Source organism: Somniosus microcephalus, chromosome 2 (genome assembly GCF_052327205.1).
Source record: "Somniosus microcephalus isolate GS21.2 chromosome 2, FLI_Smic_1.0, whole genome shotgun sequence".
Taxonomy (NCBI): Eukaryota; Metazoa; Chordata; class Chondrichthyes; order Squaliformes; family Somniosidae; genus Somniosus; species Somniosus microcephalus.
The window spans coordinates 61,212,137-61,237,086 of record NC_140988.1 but is presented as its reverse complement, the minus strand read 5'-3'; the positions used below and the strand labels follow the sequence as shown (position 1 = coordinate 61,237,086).

General features: G+C 44.2%; 1 protein-coding gene across 10 annotated transcripts in view; it reads left to right on the top strand.

The window, feature by feature from the left end:
• Window positions 1-24,950, top strand: part of bltp1 (bridge-like lipid transfer protein family member 1) — a 567,108-nt gene that overhangs the window by 472,250 nt on the left and 69,908 nt on the right. For 9 of the 10 annotated variants that reach the window (XM_086009761.1, XM_086009749.1, XM_086009753.1 and 6 more), the window contains 5 exons: window positions 10,305-10,485; window positions 11,205-11,394; window positions 13,964-14,125; window positions 17,141-17,280; window positions 19,251-19,455. In XM_086009761.1, the coding sequence (XP_085865887.1) occupies window positions 10,305-10,485; window positions 11,205-11,394; window positions 13,964-14,125; window positions 17,141-17,280; window positions 19,251-19,455 (878 nt within the window). The remainder of the gene's footprint in view (window positions 1-10,304; window positions 10,486-11,204; window positions 11,395-13,963; window positions 14,126-17,140; window positions 17,281-19,250; window positions 19,456-24,950) is intronic. The other variant, XM_086009766.1, reaches the window with a different exon arrangement.

The window sequence follows — 24,950 nt, the reverse complement described above, 5'->3', positions numbered from 1 at the left end:
GCATTCGATAAGATGCCACATAAAAGGTTATTACACAAGATTAGGGCTCATGGAGTTGGGAATAATATAGTAGTATGAATAGAAGATTGGTTAACGGACAGAAAACAGGGAGTAGGGATAAACTGATCTTTTTCAGGTTGACAGGCTGTAACTAGTTGAGTGCCACAAGGATCAGTGTTGGAGCCTCAGCTATTTACAATCTATATTAATGACCTAGATGAAGGGACCGAGTGTAATGTATCCAAGTTTGCTGATGATACAAAGCTAGGTGGGACAGTCTTCTCTTAGGCAGCCCCTCGGAACCGAGGATCACTTGCTTCCACACTAAAAATGAGTTCTCGGGTGACTAATGAGTCCAATGCGGAACCTACAGTCTCTGTCACAGGTGGGGCAGACGGAGGTTGAAGGGGCGGGTGGGTGCGGTGCTTGGGTTGACATGCGCTCCTTCCGCTGTTTGCGCTTGGCTTCCGCTTGCTCCTGGCAAAGAGAATCGGGGTGTTTGGCGCCTTCCTGGATGCTTCTCCTCCACTTTGTGCAGTCTTGGGCCAGGGATTCCCAGGTGTCGGTGGGGATGTTGTATTTTTCAAGGAGGCTTAGAGGGTGTCCGTGAAGCGTTTCCTCTGCCCACCTGGGGCGCTCTCGTTGTGTCGGAGCGTTTGTTTTGGGAGTCTCGTATCGGGCATGCGAGCGATGTGGCCCGTCCATCGGAGCTGATCGAGCGTGGTCAAAGCTTCGATGCTGGGGAAGTTGGCCTGAGCGAGAAAACTGACGTTGGTGTGCCTATCCTGCCAATGGATTTGCAGAATCTTGCGGAGGCAGCGTTGGTGGTACACCTCCAGTGCTTTGAGGTGCCTGCTGTACATGGTCATGTCTCTGAAGCATACAGGAGGGCGGGTATCACTACTGCTCTGTAGACCATGAGCTTAGTGCCGGGTTTGAGGTCCTGGTCTTCAAACACTCTTCCTCAGGCGACCGAAGTCTGCACTGGCACAATGAAGGCAGTGTTGGACTTCTTCATCGACGTCTGCCCTTGTTGACAGTAGGCTCTCGAAGTATGGAAAGTGATCCACGTTGTCCAAGGCCTCATCATGGATTTTGATAATCGGGGAGCAGTACTGTGTGGCGGGGGCAGGTTGGTAGAGGACTTTTGTCTTACAGATGTTTAGTGTAATGCCCATGCTCTCGTACGCTTCGGTGAAGGTGTTGACGATGGTTTGGAGTTTAGCCTCAGAGTGTACGCAGACGCAAGCGTCGTCTTCATACTGTAATTCGATGACAGGATGGGACGACCTTGGATCTGGACTGGAGGCGGCGGAGGTTGAACAGTTTCCCGTTTGTTCTGTCAGTTAGCTGCACTCTAGCAGGGAGCTTACTGAGGGTGAGATGAAGCAGTGCAGCAAGGAAGATCGAGAAGGGCGTTGGTGCGATGACATAGCCTTGCTTGACCCCGGTCCGTACGTGAATTAGGTCTGTGGTGGATCCGTTGGTCAAGATCACGGCTTGCATGTCGTTGTGAAGCAGGTGGAGGATGGTGACAAACTTTTGAAGGCAGCCGAATTTGAGGAGGACACTCCATAATCCCTCATGGTTGATGGTGTCGAAGGCCTTCATGAGGTCAAAGAAGGCCATGTACAGCGGTTGGTGCTGTTCCCTACATTTCTCTTGTAGTTGACGTGCGGTGGAGATCATGTCCATTGTGCCCCTTAGTGGGCGGAATCCGCATTGCGACTCTGGGAGGAGCTCTTCAGTCACTGGGAGAAGGCAATTGAGGAGGATTCTTGCGATGACTTTCCCTGTGGCAGACAGCAGGGAGACTCCTCTGTAATTAACGCAATAGGACTTGTCACCTTTCTTTGAAGATGGTCACGATTACGGCGTCTCTGAGATCCCCTGGCATGCTTTCCTCCTTCCAAATAAGAGAAATGAGTTCATGTATTCGTGCCAGTAGTGGTTCTCCGCCACAATTTAGTGCCTCGGCGGGGATTCCATCTGCTCCTGAGGCCTTGTTGTTCTTCAGTTGTTGGATGCCCTTTTCAAGCTCATGCCAGGCTGGGGTTGTGCTGAGGTGGTGGCGGATAGCATGCTGCGGGATGGAGTTGAGGACACTCGCGTCGAAGACAGAGTCTCGGTTAAGGAGACCTTCGAAGTGTGCCTTCCAGCGGGCACTAACTGCCTCTGTGTCCTTGATGAGTACCTCTCCGTTCTTGGCCCGCAGTGGAGTAGGACCTTGTGTGCTTCAGCCGTAGGTGGTCTTGACTGCGCTAAAGAATCCACGCACGTCATGGTTGTCGGCTAGCTGCTGGATGTCTGTGCTTTCTCCACCCACTGTCTGTTCTTTAGGTCGCGAGTTTTTTGTTGGACCTCGGCCTTCAGGCGTCTATAGAACTGCTTTCTTGCCTTCGAGTTATGTTGCTGTTTCCAGATCAGGAATGCCTTGCACTTGCGGCTTATTAGCTCCTGGATCTCCTGGTCGTTCTCGTCGAACCAGTCTTGGTGTTTCCTGATCAATTGACCGAACATCTCTTCACAGGTGCTGATTATGGAGGCCTTGAGTGCAGAGCAGGCGCTGTGGACAGTGTCTCTGAATCACTGGGAGTCGTCCGGTTGGTTGTGAGGCGCAGGCCGAATAGGGCTTTCTTAGAAGGGTCTTTGAGTGCTCCAGCACTGATTTTCCTGCGGCATTGCTTCTGTTGCCGCCGCTGTTTTGGGGCTATGTTGATGGAGAAGACCGAGCGAATTAGGCGGTGGTCTGTCCAGCAGTCATCGGCTCCTGTCATGGCGCGGGTGATGTGGACGTCCTTGCAGTCCCTTACTCAGACGATGACGTCGTCCAGCAGAATTTTTTGAGGATGTAACGGGTAAAATAGATAAGGGAGAACCAGTGGATGTGGTGTATTTGGACTTTCAGAAGGCTTTCGATAAGGTCCCGCATAAGAGATTAGTGTGTAAAGTTAAAGCACATGGGATTGGGGGCAAGGTATTGACTTGGATAGAGAACTGGTTGGCAGACAGAAAGCAGAGAGTTGGAATAAACGGGTCTTTTTCCAAGTGGCAGGCAGTGACTAGTGGGGTACCGCAGGGATCGGTCCTTGGACCCCAGCTATTCACAATATATATTACTGATCTAGACAAGGGAACTAGATGTAATATCTCCAAATTTGCAGACGACACAAAGCTGGGTGGGCGTGTGTGCTGTGAGGAGGATGGTGAGAAACTCCAGGATGATTTGGACAGGTTGGGTGACTGGGCAGAAGCATGGCAGATGCAATATAACGTGGATAAATGTGAGATTATCCATTTTGGTGGCAAAAACAGGAAGGCAGATTATTATCTGAATGGCAATAGATTGGGAGAAGGGGAGGTGCAACGAGACCTGGGTGTCCTTGTGCGCCAGTCGCTGAAGGTAAGCATGCAGGTGCAGCAGGCCGTTAAGAAGGCAAATGGTATGTTGGCCTTCGTAGCGAGAGGGTTTGAGTACAGGAACAAGGATGTCTTGCTGCAGTTGTACAGGGCCTTGGTGAGACCGCACCTTGAGTCTTGTGTGCAGTTTTAGTCACCTTATCTGAGAAAGGATGTTCTTGCCATGGAAGGAGTTCAGCGAAGATTCACCAGGCTGATACCTGGGATGGCAGGAATGACGTATGAGGAGAGATTGGGTCGATTGGGCTTGTACTCGCTGGAGTTTTGAAGAATGAGAGGGGATCTCATTGAAACTTATAAAATTTTGACAGGACTGGACAGACTAGATGCAGGAAGGATGTTCCCGATGGTCGGGGAGTCCAGAACCAGAGGTCACAGTCTAAGGATAAGGGGTAGACCATTTAGGACAGAAATAAGGAGGAATTTCTTCACCCAGAGAGTGGTGAACCTGTGGAATTCTCTACCACAGAAGGCAGTAGAGGCCAATTCATTAAATATATTCAAGAAGGAGTTGGATATATTTCTTAAGGCTAAAGGGATCAAGGGGTATTGGGAGAAAGCAAGGACCGGGTACTGAATTTGGATGATCAGCCATGATCGCATTGAATGGCAGAGCAGGCTCAAGGGGCCGAATGGCCTACTCCTGCTCCTATCTTCTATGTTTCTATGCCAGTGCTTGGAGCGAGGGTGTTGCCATGAAGCCTTGTACTTGTCTCTCTGACAGAGCAAGATGTTGGTTATGACAAGGCCATGTTCTAAGCATTTCGTCAGGAGGAAGATACCGTTGAAGTTGGCTTTCCCTACCCACTCTCTGCCGATCACACCTCCCCAGAGGTCTGTGTCTTTTCCAACTCTGGCATTAACGGAGGAGGACAGTAGGAGTGTGTGTGTGCTAGGCCGATGTAGCAGAGCCTGGTCTCCAATCATCTTGGCTCCCTTTGCCATTGGACCAAGACCTTGCTCTGTCAAGCCCGTGTGGTAGCTGGTGTGCAACGGCCACCCCACGTTAAATGAATTCACGCACAGACATCTTCCACCCTTTAAAATGAATTTCGGGAACTGGAACATCAGGACCCTCATGGACAACCCCAACAGCGACAGACCGGAACGCCGTACTGCTATCATTGCCCAAGAGCTCAGACGTTTCGACATTGACATCGCCGCCCTAAGCGAGACCCGGCGGGCAGGGGAAGGCCAGCTCAATAAGCAAGGCGGTGGTTACACCGTCTTCTGGAAAGGCAAACCTGAAGAAGAATGCCGCTCCATGGGGTAGGCTTCACCATAAAAAATGAGCTCGTTGAACGTCTCAGAGACTCCCCTTGTTTAATGAACGAACGCTTCATGACTCTACGGCTCGCTCTAGCTCGGAACCAGTGCGCTACGGTCATCAGTGCGTACGCCCCAACACTGGAAGCCGCAGATGAGACCAAAGAGGAATTCTACTCCAGTCTTGAACAATCCCTGTCCTGAGCCCCAGGTGGGACAGTAAGGTGCGAGGAGAACACAGAGTCTGCAAAGGGAAGTTGATAGTCTTAAGTGAGTGGGCAGTAAGGTGGCAGATGGAGTATAATGTAGGGAAATGTGAGGTTATTTACTTGGTGAGAAGAATAGAAAAATAGAATATTTTTTAAATAGTGAGAAACTTTCAAATGTTGGTGTTCAGAGAGATTTGGGTGTCCTTGTGCAAGAAACACAGAAAGCTGGCATGCAGGTACAGCAAGCAATAAGGATGGCAAATGGCATGTTGGCCTTTATTGCCAAGGGGTTGGAGTATAAGAGTAAGGAAGTCTTGCTACAATTGTACAGGGCCCTGGTGAGACCACACCTGGAGTACTGTGCACAGTTTTGGTCTCCTTATCTAAGGAAGGATATACTTGCCTTGGAGGTGGTGCAACAAAGGTTCACTAGATTGATTCCTGGGATGAGAGGGCTGTTCTATGATGAGAGATTGTGTAGATTGGGTCTATACTCTCTGGAGTTTAGAAGAATCAGAGGTGATCTCATTGAAACATACAAGATTCTGAAGGGGATTGACAGGGTAGATGCTGAGAGGTTGTTTCCCCTGGCTGGAGTATCTAGAACTAGGGGGCATAGTCTCCGGATAAGGGGTAGGCCATTTTAGACTGAGATGAGGAATTTCTTTACTCAGAGGGTTGTGAATATTTGGAATTCTCTGTCCCAGAGTGCTGTGAATGCTGAGTCTTTGCGTATATTCAAGGCTGAGATAGATAGATTTTTGGACTCTAGGGGAATCAAGGGATATGGAGATCGGGCGGGAAAGTGGAGTTGAGGTCAATGATCAGCCATGATCTTATTGAATGGCGGAGCAGGCTCGAGGGGCCATTTGGCCTACTCCTGCTCCTATTTCTTATGTTCACCTTTGTCACAGTCACATAGGGTGTCATTTGTGACCATAAAAGCCATTTCGGTACTGTGGCAGGAGCAGAGACCAGATTGGAGGGATTCAACTATGGAGTTCCGGGAGAGATGGGCATGGATTTGGGAAGCGGCAACTTGTTCAAGGACTTTGGAGAGGAAAGGGAGGTTGGAGATGGGGCAGTAGCTTGCAAGGACGGAGGGGGTCAAGCCTTGGTTTTTTAAGGAGAGGGGTGATGACGGCATATTTGAAGGAGAGGGGGACAGTACCTGAGGAGAGATTGGCCATTTGCCTTCCTTATTGCTTGTTGTACCTGCATGCTAGCTTTCTGTGTTTCTTGCACAAGGACACCCAAATCTCTCTGAACACCAACATTTGAAAGTTTCTCACTATTTAAAAAATATTCTGTTTTTCTATTCTTCCTACCAAAGTGAATATCAGCTAACATGGGAGCCAGGAAAGAAAGTTGGGTGCTCATCAGTTTAGTGGGAATCGGATCGAGAGAGCAGGAAGTGGGTCTCATGGACAAGATGAGATTGGAGAGGGCATGAGAGGAGATCGGAGAGAAACTGAAGAAAGATGCAAGTTCAGGATTAGGGCAGGGCCTGGTGGCTTAGGGGAAGGAAGCGGCAGAGGCAGCTGAAGAGATGGTCTCAATCTTGGTGATGAAGTCCATGAGCTCCTTACACTTGTTGGAGGAGAGGGTGAAGGAGACAGGGGTTTAAGGAGACGGTTTGCAGTAAAGAAAAGAAGCCTGGGGTTATCTTTACATTCCAGAAGAATCCTAGAATATGAGCAGTTTCTGCAGACGAGCGCAGGACTCGATAGTGCTTTCAGTGGTCCAGCCAGATCTGGCAGTGAAATGGCTAAACCAGTTATCGTCCATACCCTCGCTGAAGTCTGCGTCTATTAGACTTAAGGGAGCGGAGATGAGGACTGTACCAGGGGAACAGCCAGAGTGAGAGAGTGTAACGATTTTAATGGGGACTAGGGCATCAGAGATGGTGGTGTGGGTTTGTTGAGCAGACCGGTAGCTGCAGAAATGTTGTGATGAATGGAGGGCTAACAGCTGGACAGTTGGGATTTTGAAGGTGCAGTTTTAAGTGAGTTGGGAGAGAGCTTATTCCTGGCCAGACACGGGAGGGGGAGGGGGATGTGGGCGGAGAGTGATACAAGGAAATGGTCAGAGATGGATTTATCTCTGATTGACGCGATGGGAGTAGCAAGGCCATATTAGATGGCAAGGTCAAGAGGGTGGCTGTGAATATGGTTTGGGGAGTTTACATGGAGGGAGAGAATCAGGGAGGATAGGAGGGCAGTGAATTCAGAGGAGAGAGAACATGATGAATTGAGATGGAGGTTGAAATCAGCAAGGATGAGAATTCACTTGGTGCTGAGGGAGGAAAGCAGTGAAGATGCTTCAGTAGAAAATTTTTATCGTACCCTGTACTTGGGTGGGCGGTAGAGAACGAGGATTTAAAATGAGAGGTGAGAAGGATGGAACGAGGCAAGATGCTTGGAGGAAGAGAAAATGCTATAGACAGGCTCTTCTGACATCCAAAGTGTTAAGTTGGTATATCTTGCCCTCTCTAGAAAGTCCTTGAAACAGTAAAGTAAAAAAGTTGGAAGTGGTCAATCTCAGTGAGAAATATAGGCAGCAGTTGGTCTGGCCAGCAATTGAAACAGCTTGTGTTTCGACAACACATCTCCTACACAAAGACATATTAAAACACTTTGGCCTAGAAATTTGGTGGGCTGCGCCACCAGTTAGCGCCCAAAGAGGGCACTTAGTGGGTTTAGCGCCACTGACCATGCCTCCCGCGAAATTTAGCAGGGCGCTAATGGCGGCATTAGCCTGTAGCGCTGCGCCGCCACCGATGACTTCATCGGTGTGCGCAACGCCCCGCTACCACCCAGATCGCGAAATTTGGTAGCGCCCCCCGCTGTTGCGACTGGTTCAGGGGGGTCTACCTGCGGCGGTAGAGGCACTAATTAAAGGAGACGTGCAGGGCGGCCATTTTTTTTGCTGGCCGCCTGCCAGCACCTCTTTGCGCCACCGTCCCCGGCCTCCTGAGCGCCCCCCCCGGGGTTGTGCCGGCTGTGTCCCAAGAGCCCGGCACTTCTCCTCGGTGCCAGGCTCTTTTGCCGGCACTCGCGATCTCCGATCGCGCTGCAGCAGGCCCCTCCTCTTTAAGAAGGGGAGGAAGGCCTGCAGTACCACAGCGTGTGGCGCTGCGGCACGTTGGGCTGTGATTTTCAGTTGCAGCGCCCCAAGAGGGATGCGGGGCGCCTCGAGCATCGCCCCGCTTCCATTTGGGGTGCTGAAACTGAATTTCCGGTTGGCGCTTGCGGCTCCTTCCGGGGCAGTACTTCTGGCGCCCCGACCGAATTTCTAGGCCTTTATATGGTGATAGAAAACAGTGGACAGCCAAAAGCCTAGTAAGAGAGAAAGAGGCTTTCAAAAATAGGCAGGGAGTGTGCAAAACAGGGATTTAAAAAGGGAGTTTCAGAGATCGGGCTTAATGGTTGAAAGAGGGGCCACAGATGGTAGAGCTTAGTGAATAAGGGAATTTAGGAAATAAATCAGGTAGCTAGAGGTTTGCTAAAAGTGTTTGGGTGAAGGAAGGATGTGGGGTAAAGGGAACAGTGAGAAGATTTGAGAAAACTGATGGAGGAAAGATGGTGAGCAAGCTGGTGAGGATGGATTCCAAAGTTACCTGGGGATGTGAGCAGCGAAACAGAATTGGCCAGGCAGGAAATATGAGGCGGATGTGGAGAGAAACAATGCCACACAGCCTGTAAAAGGGTAACTACAAAAACTAAGATTACTGTATTAATTTCCATGTCGACATAATATAATTATATATAATAAAGAGCAGCAGAAGCACATCATCTACATTTCATGCAGTTTTGTTTGAGTACAGGAAACAGAACAATTTATTGTTTGGAAGAACTTAGGAGTCTTGGTGAAAAGGGTGACTTTCCCCACCCCACAGAACTCCCTGTTCCTCTGACTTTGGCATCGTGTGCATCTCTCCCTTCCTTCACCCCACCTCTTTAACCAAACATTCAGTCATCCTTCCTAATATTTCCATCTTTGGATCGGCATCCATTTTTGCCAAATTGTTGCCAAGTTACAACTGTAATGTTAGGTGTTTAGCTGCCCTTTGTGGTAAATTAGTTGTAGCACCAGAAAATTGAGAAGTACACGCATAACTGGCGGGGACTTCAAATATCTCTGTATAGTAAAGTGTTCATTTTAGTGACTAGTATAGTAAATCCAGCAACAGTGTAAAAAAAATTCACATACCGCTGGGTTTGTTTTTCTGGTGGCGTGTCAATGGTTAAAGTTGGAGATTCTTAATATTGTCATTGGATTAGTTACATCTTGATGGATGGGATGGCTGAGGATTGCTGGTATCCTCAAGAGTTGTTAGAATTTCAAGCTGTTAGAATTTCCTTTACAGTGTATGTTGGTGATAATTGTCTTTTCGTTCTTTGTAGCTAGTGCTTGATCTGGAAGGCACTTGAAGGACTGTCCAATTCATCATCATTATAAATCTAATGAGGGAAATAATCGCTGAGGAAAATTATGCTCACTAGTTTGGGAAAGCTACAGTTTTATCATTGGATTTGTTTTCCCTTGAAATCTTCAATTGCCATAACCAACCAAAAGAACCACGGAAATTGCTATCCTACCCATTGAGCTCTTACTGCTTTTAGCATTATGTTTGGATCAGAGACTGGGATATCTGCTGCCACTTAAGCCAGCAATGAATTGCACGGTTGAGCTGGTTGGCTAGCTGTATTCTTTCTCCTCACCTCCTCTTGGCTGAACTTGCACAGCTTTCACCTAAATGTGAATAGCTAATTCATGTGATAAATCTGCCAAGTTCTTGCCTATATTCAGATAATTTATGATCCTGGCCAGCTCACAGCAACATCACCAACATCAGTAAGCACTCAAAATGGAGAGCTTTTATTCTTGCAGCCCTAGCACAGATGCTCTGTTAGCAAAAGTTCAATCAGTGAAATTGAAGAGCGAAATTAATAGTGATGGTAATGATCAGTGGTTATGGGGCTGCAACTAAATGTTTTATCATATGAAAAATAATCATGAACATGAGTTGCATTTGTTACACTTGATGCTACAGCAGAGTTCAGGACAGTGAGGCTACAGTGTTGTTGGATGAGCTTGATGAAATGGTGCAAATTAATTAACACCAGAATTGTTGCCGCAAATTATTTAGTACTAGAATTTTATTAGCTCTTTATGAAGAAACTTTTGTTTTTGGACATGCAGAAATGCACAAGATCAAAAACAACGGATTAATTTATTTTTTATATACTCCATATTAAAGCTGGGTTGAAATCCTAATTGGCAGGTAGTTTAATATTATGGTAGAAATTTTTAAGTACAACGTAATTTTTAATTGTTTAAAATTTACATGTGCAGTTTAGAACTCTGAAATGGGCAATAGCCAAAAACATTTGTATTTCTGTACAGGAATATTGAGAAGAGTTTAAAAAATTTGGATCAAGATACTCCACCAAAGAAGAAAAAACCTCATCAGAATTATCCATCGAGTGCACATTTAGTGAGTGGAAAAAAAGTGCCACATACCCTTCAGACCAAGATTACAGAATTTGAAACCACCGTTTTTTACATTCCAGGGGTAGATGTGAAGGTAATAAGTGCATCCTTTTCATAAGGGAAATTTTATAAATTGTGCTTATTGTTTAGAAGAAATAAGAATTGCTTGCTCTGTTTCTTAAAAACCTAGTTGATGCTTGATATTAAATAATTTTTCTTTTTAATTTGCAATATGATGTGATCTTTGTTCATAATATTACATTGTCATTTACATTACCTTGTATTTAGGTAACATACAGGAGGAAGGCATTTTAATTGAAACCTTCTCACATTTTCTTTAAAGGCATATCCATTACAAACCTGATATAGTTCTCATTAAAAATATAGCTCTGTATTTATTATAAACGCAGTTACATTTTTTCAAACGATTGTACTTGTAATGCGGGTGGATTTTAAAAATGTACTTGCATACCAGCTTTATTGAGCCTACAATTTTTTAGGCCATTTTCCAGGTGTAGGGAGGTCAGGAGTGCAGTGGCATAATGTCTCAATGCTTAACATACTGCGCTGTTAGTTATGCTACTCAGTTACATCAGTGGAGCCGTTGACAGAATTCTGAAAAAAGTAAACACATTTGCAGTGCTATTATTGCAGGGAATAAACATACAGAAACGTAACTACTATGGGTTGTACAGTTTCAGTGAATCTATTTCATTGGTTCTGCACCTGACATTTGTAAGACTACATTGCTAATTTTGTACGGGTTTCAGTTTAAATAAAACTTTGCTGGTAATTATAACTTTATTTTAACAGTTACATTACAACTCCAAAACACTAAAGACAGATTCTCCAAACACCTCCAGAGGATCATCTTTGCCAAGAACTCTGTCTAAAGAATCCAAACTGTATGGTATGAAAGATGCTGGTTTTGCCCCTGCATCCGCTACTAACTACAGCAAGGTTAACATTCTGCTTCCTCCCCAACCCCCACCTATACCATCAGGTATCCAATTTATACATTTCTATTTCTGTATAAACACAACCTCATGATTCTGTACTTGTGTGGTTTAGACTGGTAAACACCTGTATTTTGCAGTGAACTGTACAAGTAATATTTAGCTTTTGGGAGAACTGAATACAGATAAGAATATTCTAGCTAAAAATATGTTGAAGTAGTATGTCTGATAGTAGTAACAAAGCTTATGTCATTGCTAATCCCAGTATGAATTTGCCTTGTTTTACAATTTAAAATGTTTTGATACTCTACAAGTGTCCTGAAAGTAGCATTCAAGAAGTTTACAAACATTTCTGCTTCTAAGCAAAGAAGTACACAGGCTCCTCCCAGGGTCACAATGCGGATTCCGCCCACTAAGGGGCACAATGGACATGATCTTCACCGCGCATCAATTACAAGAGAAATGCAGAGAACAGCACTAACCGCTGTACATGGCCGCCTTTGACCTCACAAAGGCCTTCGACACCGTCAACCGTGAGGGATTATGGAGTGTCCTCCTCAAATTCGGCTGCCCTCAAAAGTTTGTCACCATCCTCCGCCTGCTTCACGACGACATGCAAGCCGTGATCCTGACCAACGGTTCCATCACAGACCCAATTCATGTACGGACCGGGGTCAAGCAAGGCTGTGTCATTGCACCAACGCTCTTCTCGATCTTCCTTGCTGCAATGCTCCATCTCACCCTCAGTAAGCTCCCTGCTGGAGTGGAGCTAACTTACAGAACAAACGGGAAACTGTTCAACCTCCATCGCCTCCAGTCCAGATCCAAGGTCGTCCCATCCTCTGTCGTCGACTTACAGTATGCAGATGACGCTTGCGTCTGCGCACACTCGGAGGTCGAACTCCAAACCATCGTCAACACCTTCACCGAAGCGTACAAGAGCATGGGCCTTACACGAAACGTCCGTAAGACAAGGGTCCTCTACCAACCTGCCCCTGCCACACACTACTGCCCCCCGATTATCAAAATCCACGACAAGGCCTTGGACAACGTGGACCACTTTCCATACCTCAGAAGCCTACTGTCAACAAGGGCAGACGTCGATGACGAAGTCCATCACCGCCTTCAGTGTGCCAGCGCAGCCTTCAGTCACCTGATGAAGAGAGTGTTTGAAGACCAGGACCTCAAACCCAGCACCAAGCTCATCGTCTACAGAGCAATAGTGATACCCGCCCTCCTGTATGCCTCAGAGACATGGACCATGTACAACAGGCACCTCAAAGCACTGGAGAGGTACCACCAACGCTGCCTCCGCAAGATCCTGCAAATCCATTGGCAGGATAGGCACACCGATGTCAGTGTTTTTGCTCAGGCCAATATCCGCAGCATCGAAGCTTTGACCACGCTCGATCAGCTCCGATGGACGACTCGCTTCGTCCGCATGCCCGATACGAGACTCCCAAAACAAACTCTCTACTCGGAGCTCCGACACGGCAAGAGAGCCCCAGGTGGGCAGAGGAAACGCTTCAAGGACACCCTCAAAGCCTCCTTGGAAAAAGTGCAACATCCCTACCAACATCTGGGAATCCCTGGCCCAACACCGCACAAAGTGGAGTAGAAGCATCCGGGAAGGCGCCGAACACCTCGAGTCTCTTTGCCGGGAGCAAATGGAAGCCAAGCGCAAGGAGCGCACGTCAACCCAAGCACCCCACCCACCCGCCCCTTCAACCACCGTCTGCCCCACCTGCGACAGAGCCTGTAGGTCCCGCATTGGACTCATCAGTGACCTGAGAACTCATTTTTAATGTGGAAGCAAGTCATCCTCGGTTCCGAGGGACTGCCTAAGAAGAGAAAAACACAGGCACCTATTTTAATTTTAATTCAGCCTTGTCTGTTCCCTTTTTCTCTTTTTCTTTTTGATTTATGAGGTATAGTGTTCTTATCTGTGACATGTTCTCCAAAAGCTTAACAATATTTATATATGCTGCTGACTGCAGGGACAACAAAATAACCAGTACAGTATAAAGAATACTTTTTAAAGTTGTGATAGAAAATATATTTTCAGTGATTACATTTATATTTAACTTGGTTTACTAAAATTTTTAAACCTTGGAAAGTAACCACATTTAATTTCTCAAAATGTTATGGTATGTGATTATCTAATTTATTTGTAATCAAAATTTCCCACTCCAAGTTTGACCAGAATTCCAGGAGGGCGGGGGGGGGAAACCTTTGCCTTGAAATTTGCATTAGAAACTTGTAGGTCCAGTTGAAGTGATGAATTGTTTTGCCTTGTGTTTCTTGTATGATCTCAAAAGTTCCACAGGTCAACACATGCAGTAATTGTGCTAGAATAAGCATTCTCTTTAGCTGGAGTAGACTTGAAATTCTAATAGTGAACAATACTTTCAGTTTTAGTTTGTATCTTGAATGCTCTAAACCATTGGAGAGTGGAATTTAGACACACATTCCTTAGAATTCCCATCTGCATAATCTGTAGTTATTTTTAAAATTTTACTGCTGTTATCAGAATTGTAGTAAAAGTGTATTGGTATTATAATTAAAGAAAACCATATTTCAGATTGTGTTGACAAAAGCATTTAATAATTCTTGCAGCCAAAGGGAAAGGGAGCGGAGGAGTGAAAACAGCAAAACTTTATGCTTGGGTTGCTTTGCAATCCCTTCCTGAAGAAATGGTGATTAGTCCTTGCCTGCTCGACTTTCTAGAAAAAGCTCTGGAAACAATTCCTATAACTCCAATTGAAAGAAATTATACAGGTATCTCTTTCACAAAAGAACATTTCTTCTCTTGGTATAAATAAATGTTAATACAGTAGTACTGAGAAAACAACTTCATGACATCTAACTTGACTCTTTATTTTATATTCATGCCCTTTATTATTGCTATGAATTTTGAATATCTTATCCCAATATACTACATTCAATCTTTACATAATTTTTAAAATCTCACTCATATTCCTCCTGACCTATTTCTCCAAAATGAATAAACCTAACTTCCTAACCCTATTCTCATTGAGATGTTTGTTTATTTGTCATCCTTGTTGCCCTCTTCTCTACCCTCAGTAGAGCCTTAATACTTAAAGTGCAGATGTGCCAAAACATTATACAACATAGGACTAGCACCCTTATTGATCAAGAAATACCTTCAAGAGTGCCATTTACTTTCCCATCAGCTACCGGACATTGCTTGTGAACCTTTAGTGACTGGTCACTGATTACCACAAAGTTGTTTTTAATGGGCACCCATGCATTGAGTACACATGTCTTGGGTTTCTTGGCCTTATGTACCCAACTAAGCACATCTCCACTGTCTGCTGTTTATGAATCTATCCAGTTAACTTATCTAAATTAGCCTGCAATCTATTAATCTCCTTATTGCCAACCCTTGGAATATATTCTAGTATCATCTGCATATTTAACAGTAGTACTGTTGATTCCCATCGCTTTTAAATTGGGATCTTTCAAACAGCCACCTGAAAACTAGAAGGGTGGTCACTACTCTGATGTAGTGCCTCTCAACTGCTCTATCTTTCCTAAAGTAGCCTGGCTGAATATTTAATGTGAAGGGAATTATCAGCATGTGTATGTGTCTTGCCAGTCATTGATACAGGCATCACTACATCAAGGCAAGGCTATCCTAATATTTGAAATATTTTGAATTGATGAAATGGAGACACGCATGTTAAAATTCTGAACTCAAACTTCAGACTTTGAACACGTACTTGCACTACAATTATGAAATATAGAAAACCATGAAGAGAACTTAATTTACCACCACCTTCCTTCCCCATTCACGTAGGGATTTATTTTACTCTGTGTCTAAGAGCTAGTGCACATGCTAACTGCATTAAAGAATAGCAATTTTGTGCGTTACCATTAATGGAGCATTAGCTCATTTATTTGCTCATGCTAATAAAAATATTCCTGTGAGTAAATGTTTCTATCACATGTTAATGTATAGACCTGGAACTAATGTTTTTTATGCTTCTTAGCTGCTTGTTAATCAGCAGTTCATGTGGAGCATTAAAATGTACTCAGGCTTTTTATGATTATAGTATGTTGCATGCTGCATAGTATTGCCACTGCATGCTTGCTGAAGAGGAAGTGCAATAAGGCAGGCTCCAAGAAGAGAATGAGAGAACACATGAATTTGCAGCAAAGCCAAATAACACAGGTGTGACAGCCATTGACCAGAATTTGTTTTTGATGCAATTGCTTAGACACTGGCCTTTCACATCTGGGATTTGGGTTCAAATCTAACCGAGACTGATTGGATGAAAGTCTCCTCTGCCTGTTAGCTGTAAAAGCTCTATGAAATGGGAAAGCTCCATCCAGGTCCCAGTAGAGCAACAGCACAAAACTGTCCCTAATTTGGCACTAACTGGTGATCTTTCTCAGAGATGCCATGGAAGGGCTAGTGTGGAGAAATGGAAAAATGTCACGATTGTGAAGTAGGTGTTGCTCTTGAGGTTTTGGCTGAAGCACATTGTTGCTGCAGAGTTTGTTATGCATCTGACTGAGCTATACTTGACCTAGGTGCCTGAATTTGGGAGAATTTCATTCACACCACTAACATAAAATTTCACTCACCTCACTTGGAACATAAACATTTTTAAAAAGGAAAAGGACAGAAGACACAGGATGCGTACATGGACGTTGTTACACTGCCAGTTCATACAAAATGTTTCAACTTTGAACCTAAAGAAGGTGGAGCTAATGCAATTATCATAGTCACCTCTACAAATTGCATTGACTCCCAGGTCCTGTACCTTCTTACTGCAGGTAATGGCTTTTAACTTATGGGTGGAACCAGACATTGACACCTGTTGAGGGCTGTCTTCTGCAAAGAAAAGAATGTTGTTCATTCCTTGAGGAGTAATGTTGCAGAGAGAAGCAAAGGTTACACAACATTGTCCGTATTAGGTTTAACAGACCTAGTATGTTTAGTAGAATGGAAGATACAGCAGTTTAGCAGGTCTATTTTTCTTGGGTGTTGTAATAGTTCAGAACAAGCCTTTTTACTTCTCTTGTACTTCACTTCTGGCAATTTACCACCTAAATTTAGATTAGGAATACTCTTGTGTAAAATTATCCATCAAATATGGCTGACACGTGCAACTTCCTTGGACAGACATTTTTACCAATGTAGTCATACCCATATAGAGAAATGTAAAATAATTAATAGTTTTGTCCATATATAGCAAGGGAAGGTGATTTGCAATGATCTTTATTGCTTACCTTGGTACCTTCTTCCATACATTTTTCAAGTGATGGGTATTGAAGATCATGCTGACCCACATACTGCGTCCACGCATACTGTACATTTTGTTTAGTAATGGACTGCCATTCTGACTTGGAGACTATTTCTTTCTTCCCTCACACAGCATGCAATAATCCAACAGACCTCATTAGTAAACTGGGCTTCTCTACATCTTCCTCCGTCCATTGGTGCTCTTATTTTTGTACTTGAATCTGGATTGATGCACTGAGAATTATTTATGGCTTTCATTACACCTTTAAATATTTTTAAAAATTACACCTATACCTCTAATTATAACTTAAAACAAATTGTAAAAAACTTGAGCGCTGTATGCTAAGTTCTTTGTTTTATTCTACATTAAAGATCATAATACTATAAAAATACTCAGCATACCAAATTTTTTAATTGATATTCTGTGATAAAACATAATTTGTAGATATTAATTTGTCCTGAAATTAGATTGAAGAAAACTGTAGTCTGTATTGCTGACTAATGTAATTTCTCTCTAACAGCTCTCAGCTCCCAAGATGAAGATGTGGGGCAGTTTGAAGTTCAGGACCCATTGGAGGAATCAACAATATCTCTAGTATCATCATCTGCATCCTCATATTCCTCCTTTCCAGTGGATGTCGTAGTTTATGTGAGGGTACAGGTGAGAATGTGTCTCTTTCACTTTACATTTCCTATAACAAATATAAAGTTTGCTTGGGAATACAAATTTGTTAAGTTAGAATGTTTTCAAAATTAATATTTAACAGGAAAATAGTGGAAAATTTTGCAGATTTATAAAAAATCTTGGCTATAGTGTATCACATCAAATCAAGTGTCATGCTTTTCTCATTGGCTCAAGGAAGCAACTTAACATACTGATTCACTGAAGTAAAGATTGGCAAAGATCATATAAAAACTGTTGGGAAAGCAACCACATGAAAGGTTTCAAAGTTGAGCTGTCATATCACTGAATTATTTTTTTTCAAACTGGTTCCAGCTGCCAATTTTATTTCTGACTCAACTGAAATTCTAGCCATATGATGTTAATGACACAATTGATAATTTGCCCCTAAATAATTAAAGTTAACCATACAATTGCCTGTGTGATGTGTTATTGTTTTTTCTTCTCCCCTGCCCCTCCCTGTGGGCCTTGGGCTTGAGCTCTGCTTCAGTCCCAGCATTGAAAATCTTACCTGGGTTTTGGGAGAGTGAACTACATGCTGAGACTTGTAGTTTTCACCAAGTTCTTATGGAACAACAGTGCCCAGATTACACTTGAACAACCAGTTCTAACATTTGCAAATAACAATGGTGAGATGTGAGTAGCAGGAATAAAAATCAAATCTATTGGCCCAGAAATTTGGGTCGGGGGCTTCCCGCAGGTGCAAGCCCCCGACCTACACTTAACTAGCGCGCCGGCAGTTGAGCTCTGGAACTGCGTAGAATTCCTCTCCAGGGCCTGGCCCAGAGGCCGGCGTGCTGTGCTGGCGTGTCCCAGGGGCGTAGTTAGTGCGATGCGTCCCCTGGGATCACGTGAGCATGGGCAGCCAATCGGAGGAGGGAAAAGCCCATTCATAAGATTGACAGAAAGACCTGTCAAAACGTATGAATGCTGAGGGCCCAAAACAGTAGTTAACCTTCAAATAAATTTAAGAAAAACATCACACTTTTTAAATAAACTATAAATTACATTAAATAACTATTTTAAACAATTTAACTTTTTGAAAAATATAATTTTATAAAAAAACAGGGCTAAAAATAAACTTACCTTGCTTTAAAGTATTTAAAAATAACAAACCTGTGGAAAAAATGTTTTAATTTTAATTAATTGACCACTTACCTTTTAAAATGCAGTCCTTACGCCTGGTTTTTACATTTCTAAAATCGAAAGACTTACCCTCACGGAAAAACCTGTATAAAAAAAAAACGTAAGTTCAAAGCGCACGCGCAGACTCCCGCACGCACGCGTTCGACCTCTGAACCCCTTCGTTCAGAGGATCGGAAGTGCCAGTTTCCCGCACATGCATAGTGCATGCAAGGAACCGGCACTTCCATCAAGTCCACGCGTGAGTACCCCGTGCGTACTCACGCGTTGGGACCCGAATTTCTGGGCCAATATTGTTTTTCAGCATTTTATGCCACTTAACTAAAGCCTTTAACTAAACATTCTGAGTGAGCCAAGAATGTATGGCTGAGGTAACTGCCGAGGTTAGAGTAGGATGGTCAGGAAGCATTTTGCTGAACACACACAGTGCAGCCAGAGTCAGCTAGCCAGGCGAATGACAAGTAGCATATTATATCTGTATTTTGTAGTATCGATAAGGTGTGTAATAGTTTTACCTTGTCAGTCATGTATTATATTTCTTCAGTAAATTTGCTTTATTACAGTGATGGGTGAACCGCTTTTGCATTAGTTGCTGCGGCCCCATGCTGAGCATCAGAAAACATGCTTCAGATTCTGAATTATATGTAAGCAACACCACTCGAGGTCTACCAGTTAATCAGTATATTTAGCTTTTTCAGTTTAATTTGGGGAGACTAATTTGGTAGAAGTTTTATTTTGTATTATGAATCAAATTTGTTTAACACTGATTCACACACCTCCAAAAACCTTTTATCTGTACTCTGTAGCCTTCACAGATCAAATTCAGCTGCCTACCTGTCTCAAGGGTTGAATGTATGTTAAAGCTGCCTTCACTGGACTTGGTGTTTTCGTCCAATAGAAGTGACCTGGAAAGCTTGGGTTTTTCACATGCATTCGATGGAGCTCAAGTGTCTGCCACCGCCACTTCGCTGCTTGCTCATACAGTATTAAAAGCTGCTGCTAACAAAACAGGTACAGTATGTAGGTAAAGTAGTGCAAGAGCAGGTACTCCTTATCAGTTTATCTCTGAATGACGTAGGATGAGGTGAGCAATAAAGTGAAGAAACTGTAGTGGAACTCTTGATTCATTCCTTGTGGCTTTCCCTTTTTTACAACATATAAGACCACCTCATACCCTCTTTGTGGTCACCTTCAGTTCTTTTTCTCCTACTGACATTGCTTGCTTTCACTGTTCGTATTTTGTGAGAATATAACATTGTAATTCAACAACAGTGTATGTATTTTCAGCCTCTGTTAGAGATTGCGTTTGTCGATTAACCAATATGGGAAGTAGGGTATGGCAGTCTTTTGAAAAAAAAAAAAAAAATGTTGAAGGCAAGAAATAAAATGTTGAATACAAGAAAGCTCCATCATCATTGATGGCTGGCATGGTCTGTGGTATCTGTTGAAAATGTTGCTGTTATTTCCACATCAATAGCTCTATTCACGGCAATTTTTGTGACTGTCGAGTCCCATGAAATTAGCCATGTAGCATAACTGTTGCATAGCCTTTGACATTCATGCATGTACTTTGGTACTTTGTGCAAAGTATGGGATTTTCTGTTTGGGTGGGCACTTTAGCTAGCTTCTTTGTGTAGTGTCCGTGTGTAGATAAAGACACTGAAGACAGGAGTTGGTTCATAGGTATTTACTAAGCAAGTCTGGGGGGGGTTTCTAAAGGATATACACAATACACAGGCTTATATAGCCCAAGTGGCAATTACCGGCATTACGCACACCTGGGGCTCTTAAAGGCACATACACCATAATTGCTCTTAAAGGCACATACACCACAATTCCTCCCCTTCTAGCTAACTAGCACATCATATTTTAAGTAATTATTAATTACATGTTATATGCAAAATAATATACATTGCTGTATTAATTAATTATAAGTTAGTCTCTCAGGAGGCTTCCTGACTCGGTCCGGATAACGCCTCGGGGGTGTAGTAGTTTCTGGTGGTGTAGTAGGTTCTTCTGGCAAGGCTGATTCGGCTTGAAGGCCAGTGTCGGGTTCATCGGGCTCCAGTATCACCGGATCGGAGGTAGATATGGGTATCTCTACTTCATCGTTAGATGTATAGAGTGGTGGTGTAGGTTGTCCCTTTTCGGATGACTTGATGATTTGGTCAGCATGGCGCCTTATTATGCTGTCTCCGATGTCCACGGTATACATCAGTGGTCCTAATCGTGTGTAGATAGTTCCAGGCTGCCATTTCTCGGTACGGTAGTCCCGGGCCAAAACCGGTTGGCCTATCTGGAAGGCCCGAGTTGGCCTTTCATTCATGCCCTGAAACTGCCGGTTCTCCACGTCCCTTCGGATGTTGGGCTTGACCAAATCCAGCCGGCATCTTTGGTTTCTATTGTAGAACATCATGGCAGGAGTTTGGTTAGTAACCATATGCGTTGCATTCCTATATGCAAATAAGAAGTTATCCACCTTGTGCTGAAGTTTTATGTCTTCATTACCCATGGCCTTGATGGCCTTCTTGAAGGTCTGGACAAACCTTTCAGCCAATCCATTGGTGGCGGGATGGTATGGGGCGGACGTGTAGTGCTTTACCCCATTGTTCTTTAAGAACTTTCTGAATTCTTCGGACACAAATTGCGGTCCATTATCAGAACATATCTGCTCCGGCAGCCCATTCCTGGCAAATATGGTCCTTAATACTGTGATGGTTTTTTCTGCGGTGGTGGAGGACATCTTTATTACCTCCGGCCACTTGGAGTGTGCATCAACTGCGATTAAGAACATTGAGTCCATAAATGGACCAGCAAAGTCGATGTGCACCCTTTGCCAGGGAGATGAGGGCCACTCCCATGGATGTAGAGGGGCCTGTGGCGGAGCATTTTGGACCTTCTGGCATCCTAGGCAGCTCTTGGTCATGTCTTCGATGTCTCCATCGATACCTGGCCACCATACAAACGCCCTAGCTAGGTTCTTCATTTTCACTCCACCCAGATGCCCCTCGTGAAGCTCCTTTAGTACTTTATCCTGGAGTTTGGGTGGAATCACCACTCTGGATCCACACATCAAGGTTCCTCGGCACACTGACAGCTGTTCTCTTCTTTGCGAGAATGCTGGCAACAGTGGTTCGCCATGTGCTGGCCATCCCTTCACTGTTAAATCGTAGACCCGTGAGAGAGTAGGGTCATTTCTTGTCTCCCTTTCAATGGCAGAATTTGTCACCGGTAGACATTCCACTATGGTAGAGTGGAATATCTCTACTGGGTCTACTGTAGGTGCCTCTTCTATCGTTGGCAACGGTAGGCATGATAAACCGTCAGCATTCCCATGCTGTTTTGACCCTTTGTATTCAATGTTGTATTGGTGTGCCCCTAGAAAAAGGGACCACCTCTAGTCTTTGTGCCGTCATAATGGGGACACCTTTTTTAGGGTTGAATATGGAGATGAGGGGTTGATGGTCAGTCAGCAAGGTAAATTTTTGTCCGTGTAAGTAATGGTTGAATTTCTTCACTCCCCATACCAGGCTGAGTGCTTCCCTGTCTATCTGGGCATAGTTACACTCAGCTGAGTTCAATGAGCGTGACGCAAAAGCTATCGGCCGTTCCGAGCCATCAGGGAATCTATGGGACAATACCGCTCCTATGCCGTAAGGGGATGCATCGCACGCCAGTCTGATTGGTAGTGATGGGTTGTAATGAGCCAAAATTTTCTCGGATGTGATTAAGTCTTTACATTTATGGAAGGCACGTTTACAGTCTTCGTTCCATTTCCAAATCACTCCTGTCTGTAGAAGATCATTAAGAGGGTGTAGAATAGTTGATAAGTTCGGTAAAAATTTATGATAGTAATTTATTAATCCCAGGAATGACCTTAATTGTGAAACATTTTCAGGTGCTGGGGCCTTTATAACTGCTTCAATTTTTTCAGGTGACTTATGCAACCCTTCCTTATTAATTATGTGGCCACAATATGATATCTGATTTTGGAAAAATTCGCACTTGGGGCGATTTGCTCGTAGGCCCCGTTCTTTCAGCCTAGTGAGCACCTGCTCCAAATTGGCAAGGTGCTCGTTGTCGTTTTCTCCTGTTATAAGGATGTCGTCTAGGTAGCATTGAGTCCCCGGAATCCCTTGCAGGACTTGCTCCATAGCTCTTTGCCAGATAGCTGGAGCTGATGCTATTCCAAAAACCAGTCGATTGTACTGGTACAGGCCTTTGTGTGTGTTTATTGTGAGATACTTTTTAGAGGTCTCCTCAACCTCCATCTGTAGATATGCCTGTGCCAAGTCAATTTTTGTGAAACGTTTCCCTCCGGATAGTGAGGCGAAAATATCTTCTATCCTCGGAAGAGGATACTGTACCGTGTGAAGGACCGGGTTTACAGTCACCTTAAAGTCCCCACAGATGCGAATTTTTTTCTGTTCCTCAGAGTTATTTTTCAATGTTTTTTTCATGACTGGAACGATGGGTGTTGCCCATTCGCTCCAATCTATTTTGGATAATACGCCTGCCTTTTCCAAATTCTTCAGCTCTGCCTCGACTGCCGGATGTATTGCGTATGGCACCGGTCTTGCCTTAAAAAATTTTGGAATTGCTGTATCTTCCACTTTTATTGAGGCGGTGATGCCTTTCAAGGTTCCTAGTTTCTCTTGAAACACTTCTTTGGCGTTGGCCAAGATGTCTTTTAATCGTTCAGGTATGATGTCATCATTGCTTTTTTTCTTACTGGTCACCGTCAGTGCCTGAATGGAGTGCCAGTCTAAACGTATCTTCCTTATGCATTCACGTCCCCACAACGGTGGACCACCATCTTGTAGAATGTATAAATACAACTTTTGTATTTCTTTGCCGTTGTATACCACAGGCGCCCTTATTTTTCCTTTGGGGTAGACTTTCTGCCCCGTATATGTTTTTAAGATAATGGATGTGTCTTTTAGAGGTATATGCGAAAATAGCCTCTCGTAATCTCGTTGATTTATTACGGTTAGAGCTGATCCTGTATCTAGCTCCATTTTAACTGAGGACCCTGCTATTGTGAGGGTAACCCAAATGGTTTGGTAATCCTCTTTGGCAAGTACATTATGTAATTTGAGACAGCTTAGTCTCTTGTTTCCGGAGTCGCTATCGCTATTCTGGTCTTCGGAGCTATTGTCCGTCATCATTTGTACCTTCCTGTACTTTTCTTTATTGATTTTTTGTTTTCTGTCAGTGGATTTATTTTGTCCAGATTGGCATACCCGTGCAATGTGTCCAATCTTACCACATTGCCTGCATGCTTTGCCCTTGAACCAGCAGTCCCTCTGGTTATGGGTGGATCTGCCGCAGCGATAACATCTTCCGAACTCCTGTGTCATTTTATGGGTGCCGAAGTCCTGTGTCTCTTGTATCTCTGCAGCTCCTTTTGCTGCTGCTTCGTATGATACAGCCATACTGAAAGCTTTGTCCAATGTTAAATCTTTTTCAGAAAGCAGTCTTTTTTGTGTTCCTTCACTTAAGAGACCACAAACAAATTTGTCTCGAAGATAATCCGATAGTCCTGCTCCGAATTGGCAGTACTTTGATAGCTTTCTTAATTCGTTTAGGTAATCAGCGTTACTTTCATTCTTGTGTTGATTTCTCTTGAAGAACTTGAATCGTTCCGCTATCAGCAGCGGTGTTGGGTTTAAATGCTCTTGCAGGGTATCAACAATTTCTTTAAAAGTCTTGTCCTTTGGTTTGGCTGGAGTGATTAAATTTCGTAACAGCCCGTATGTCTTCGCGCCCATTAAGTTCAGAAGTACTGAAGCTTTTTTTTCATCTGTTATTCCATTTGCAGTGCAATAAACCTCTACTCTTTCCCCGTATGTGGTCCAATCTTCTATTTCGCCATCAAAAGCCTCAATATTACCAGATTTAGGCATTTCAGAAAAGATATGGCGCTTCCCGCGCTTTTTTTTTTTCTCTGTAGCAACGATATGGCGCTTCCCGCGCTTTCCCGCCGCTGCTACCGATAACAACGCTGTTTTACTGTGGTTTCCGTTTATTCACTGTTGGAGACTCGTTCCCGACGGAGGTCTAAACGCTGACCTGCTTGCCGCGCCGGCCGTCTCTCGAGTGCACCCTCCCAGTCCGTTATTGCTTGCCTCCGATTTCGCTGCCTGTCTCAGCTGTAGAGCCCGCCGCTGGAGCTCCAGCCTGACGCCCAGGAAGGATTAGCGCAGTACCTGTCACCAGCTTGGCCAGCTGGGGAAACCACAGTTGCTCTTACTTCCTTGAGTCTTCTGGACGCTGGAGGAATCGATGTCCTTGAGGTGCTGCCGAATTGCAGGTAAGTCCGTTTCCACTTCGTCGCCACTGTAGTGTCCGTGTGTAGATAAAGACACTGAAGACAGGAGTTGGTTCATAGGTATTTACTAAGCAAGTCTGGGGGGGGGTTTCTAAAGGATATACACAATACACAGGCTTATATAGCCCAAGTGGCAATTACCGGCATTACGCACACCTGGGGCTCTTAAAGGCAC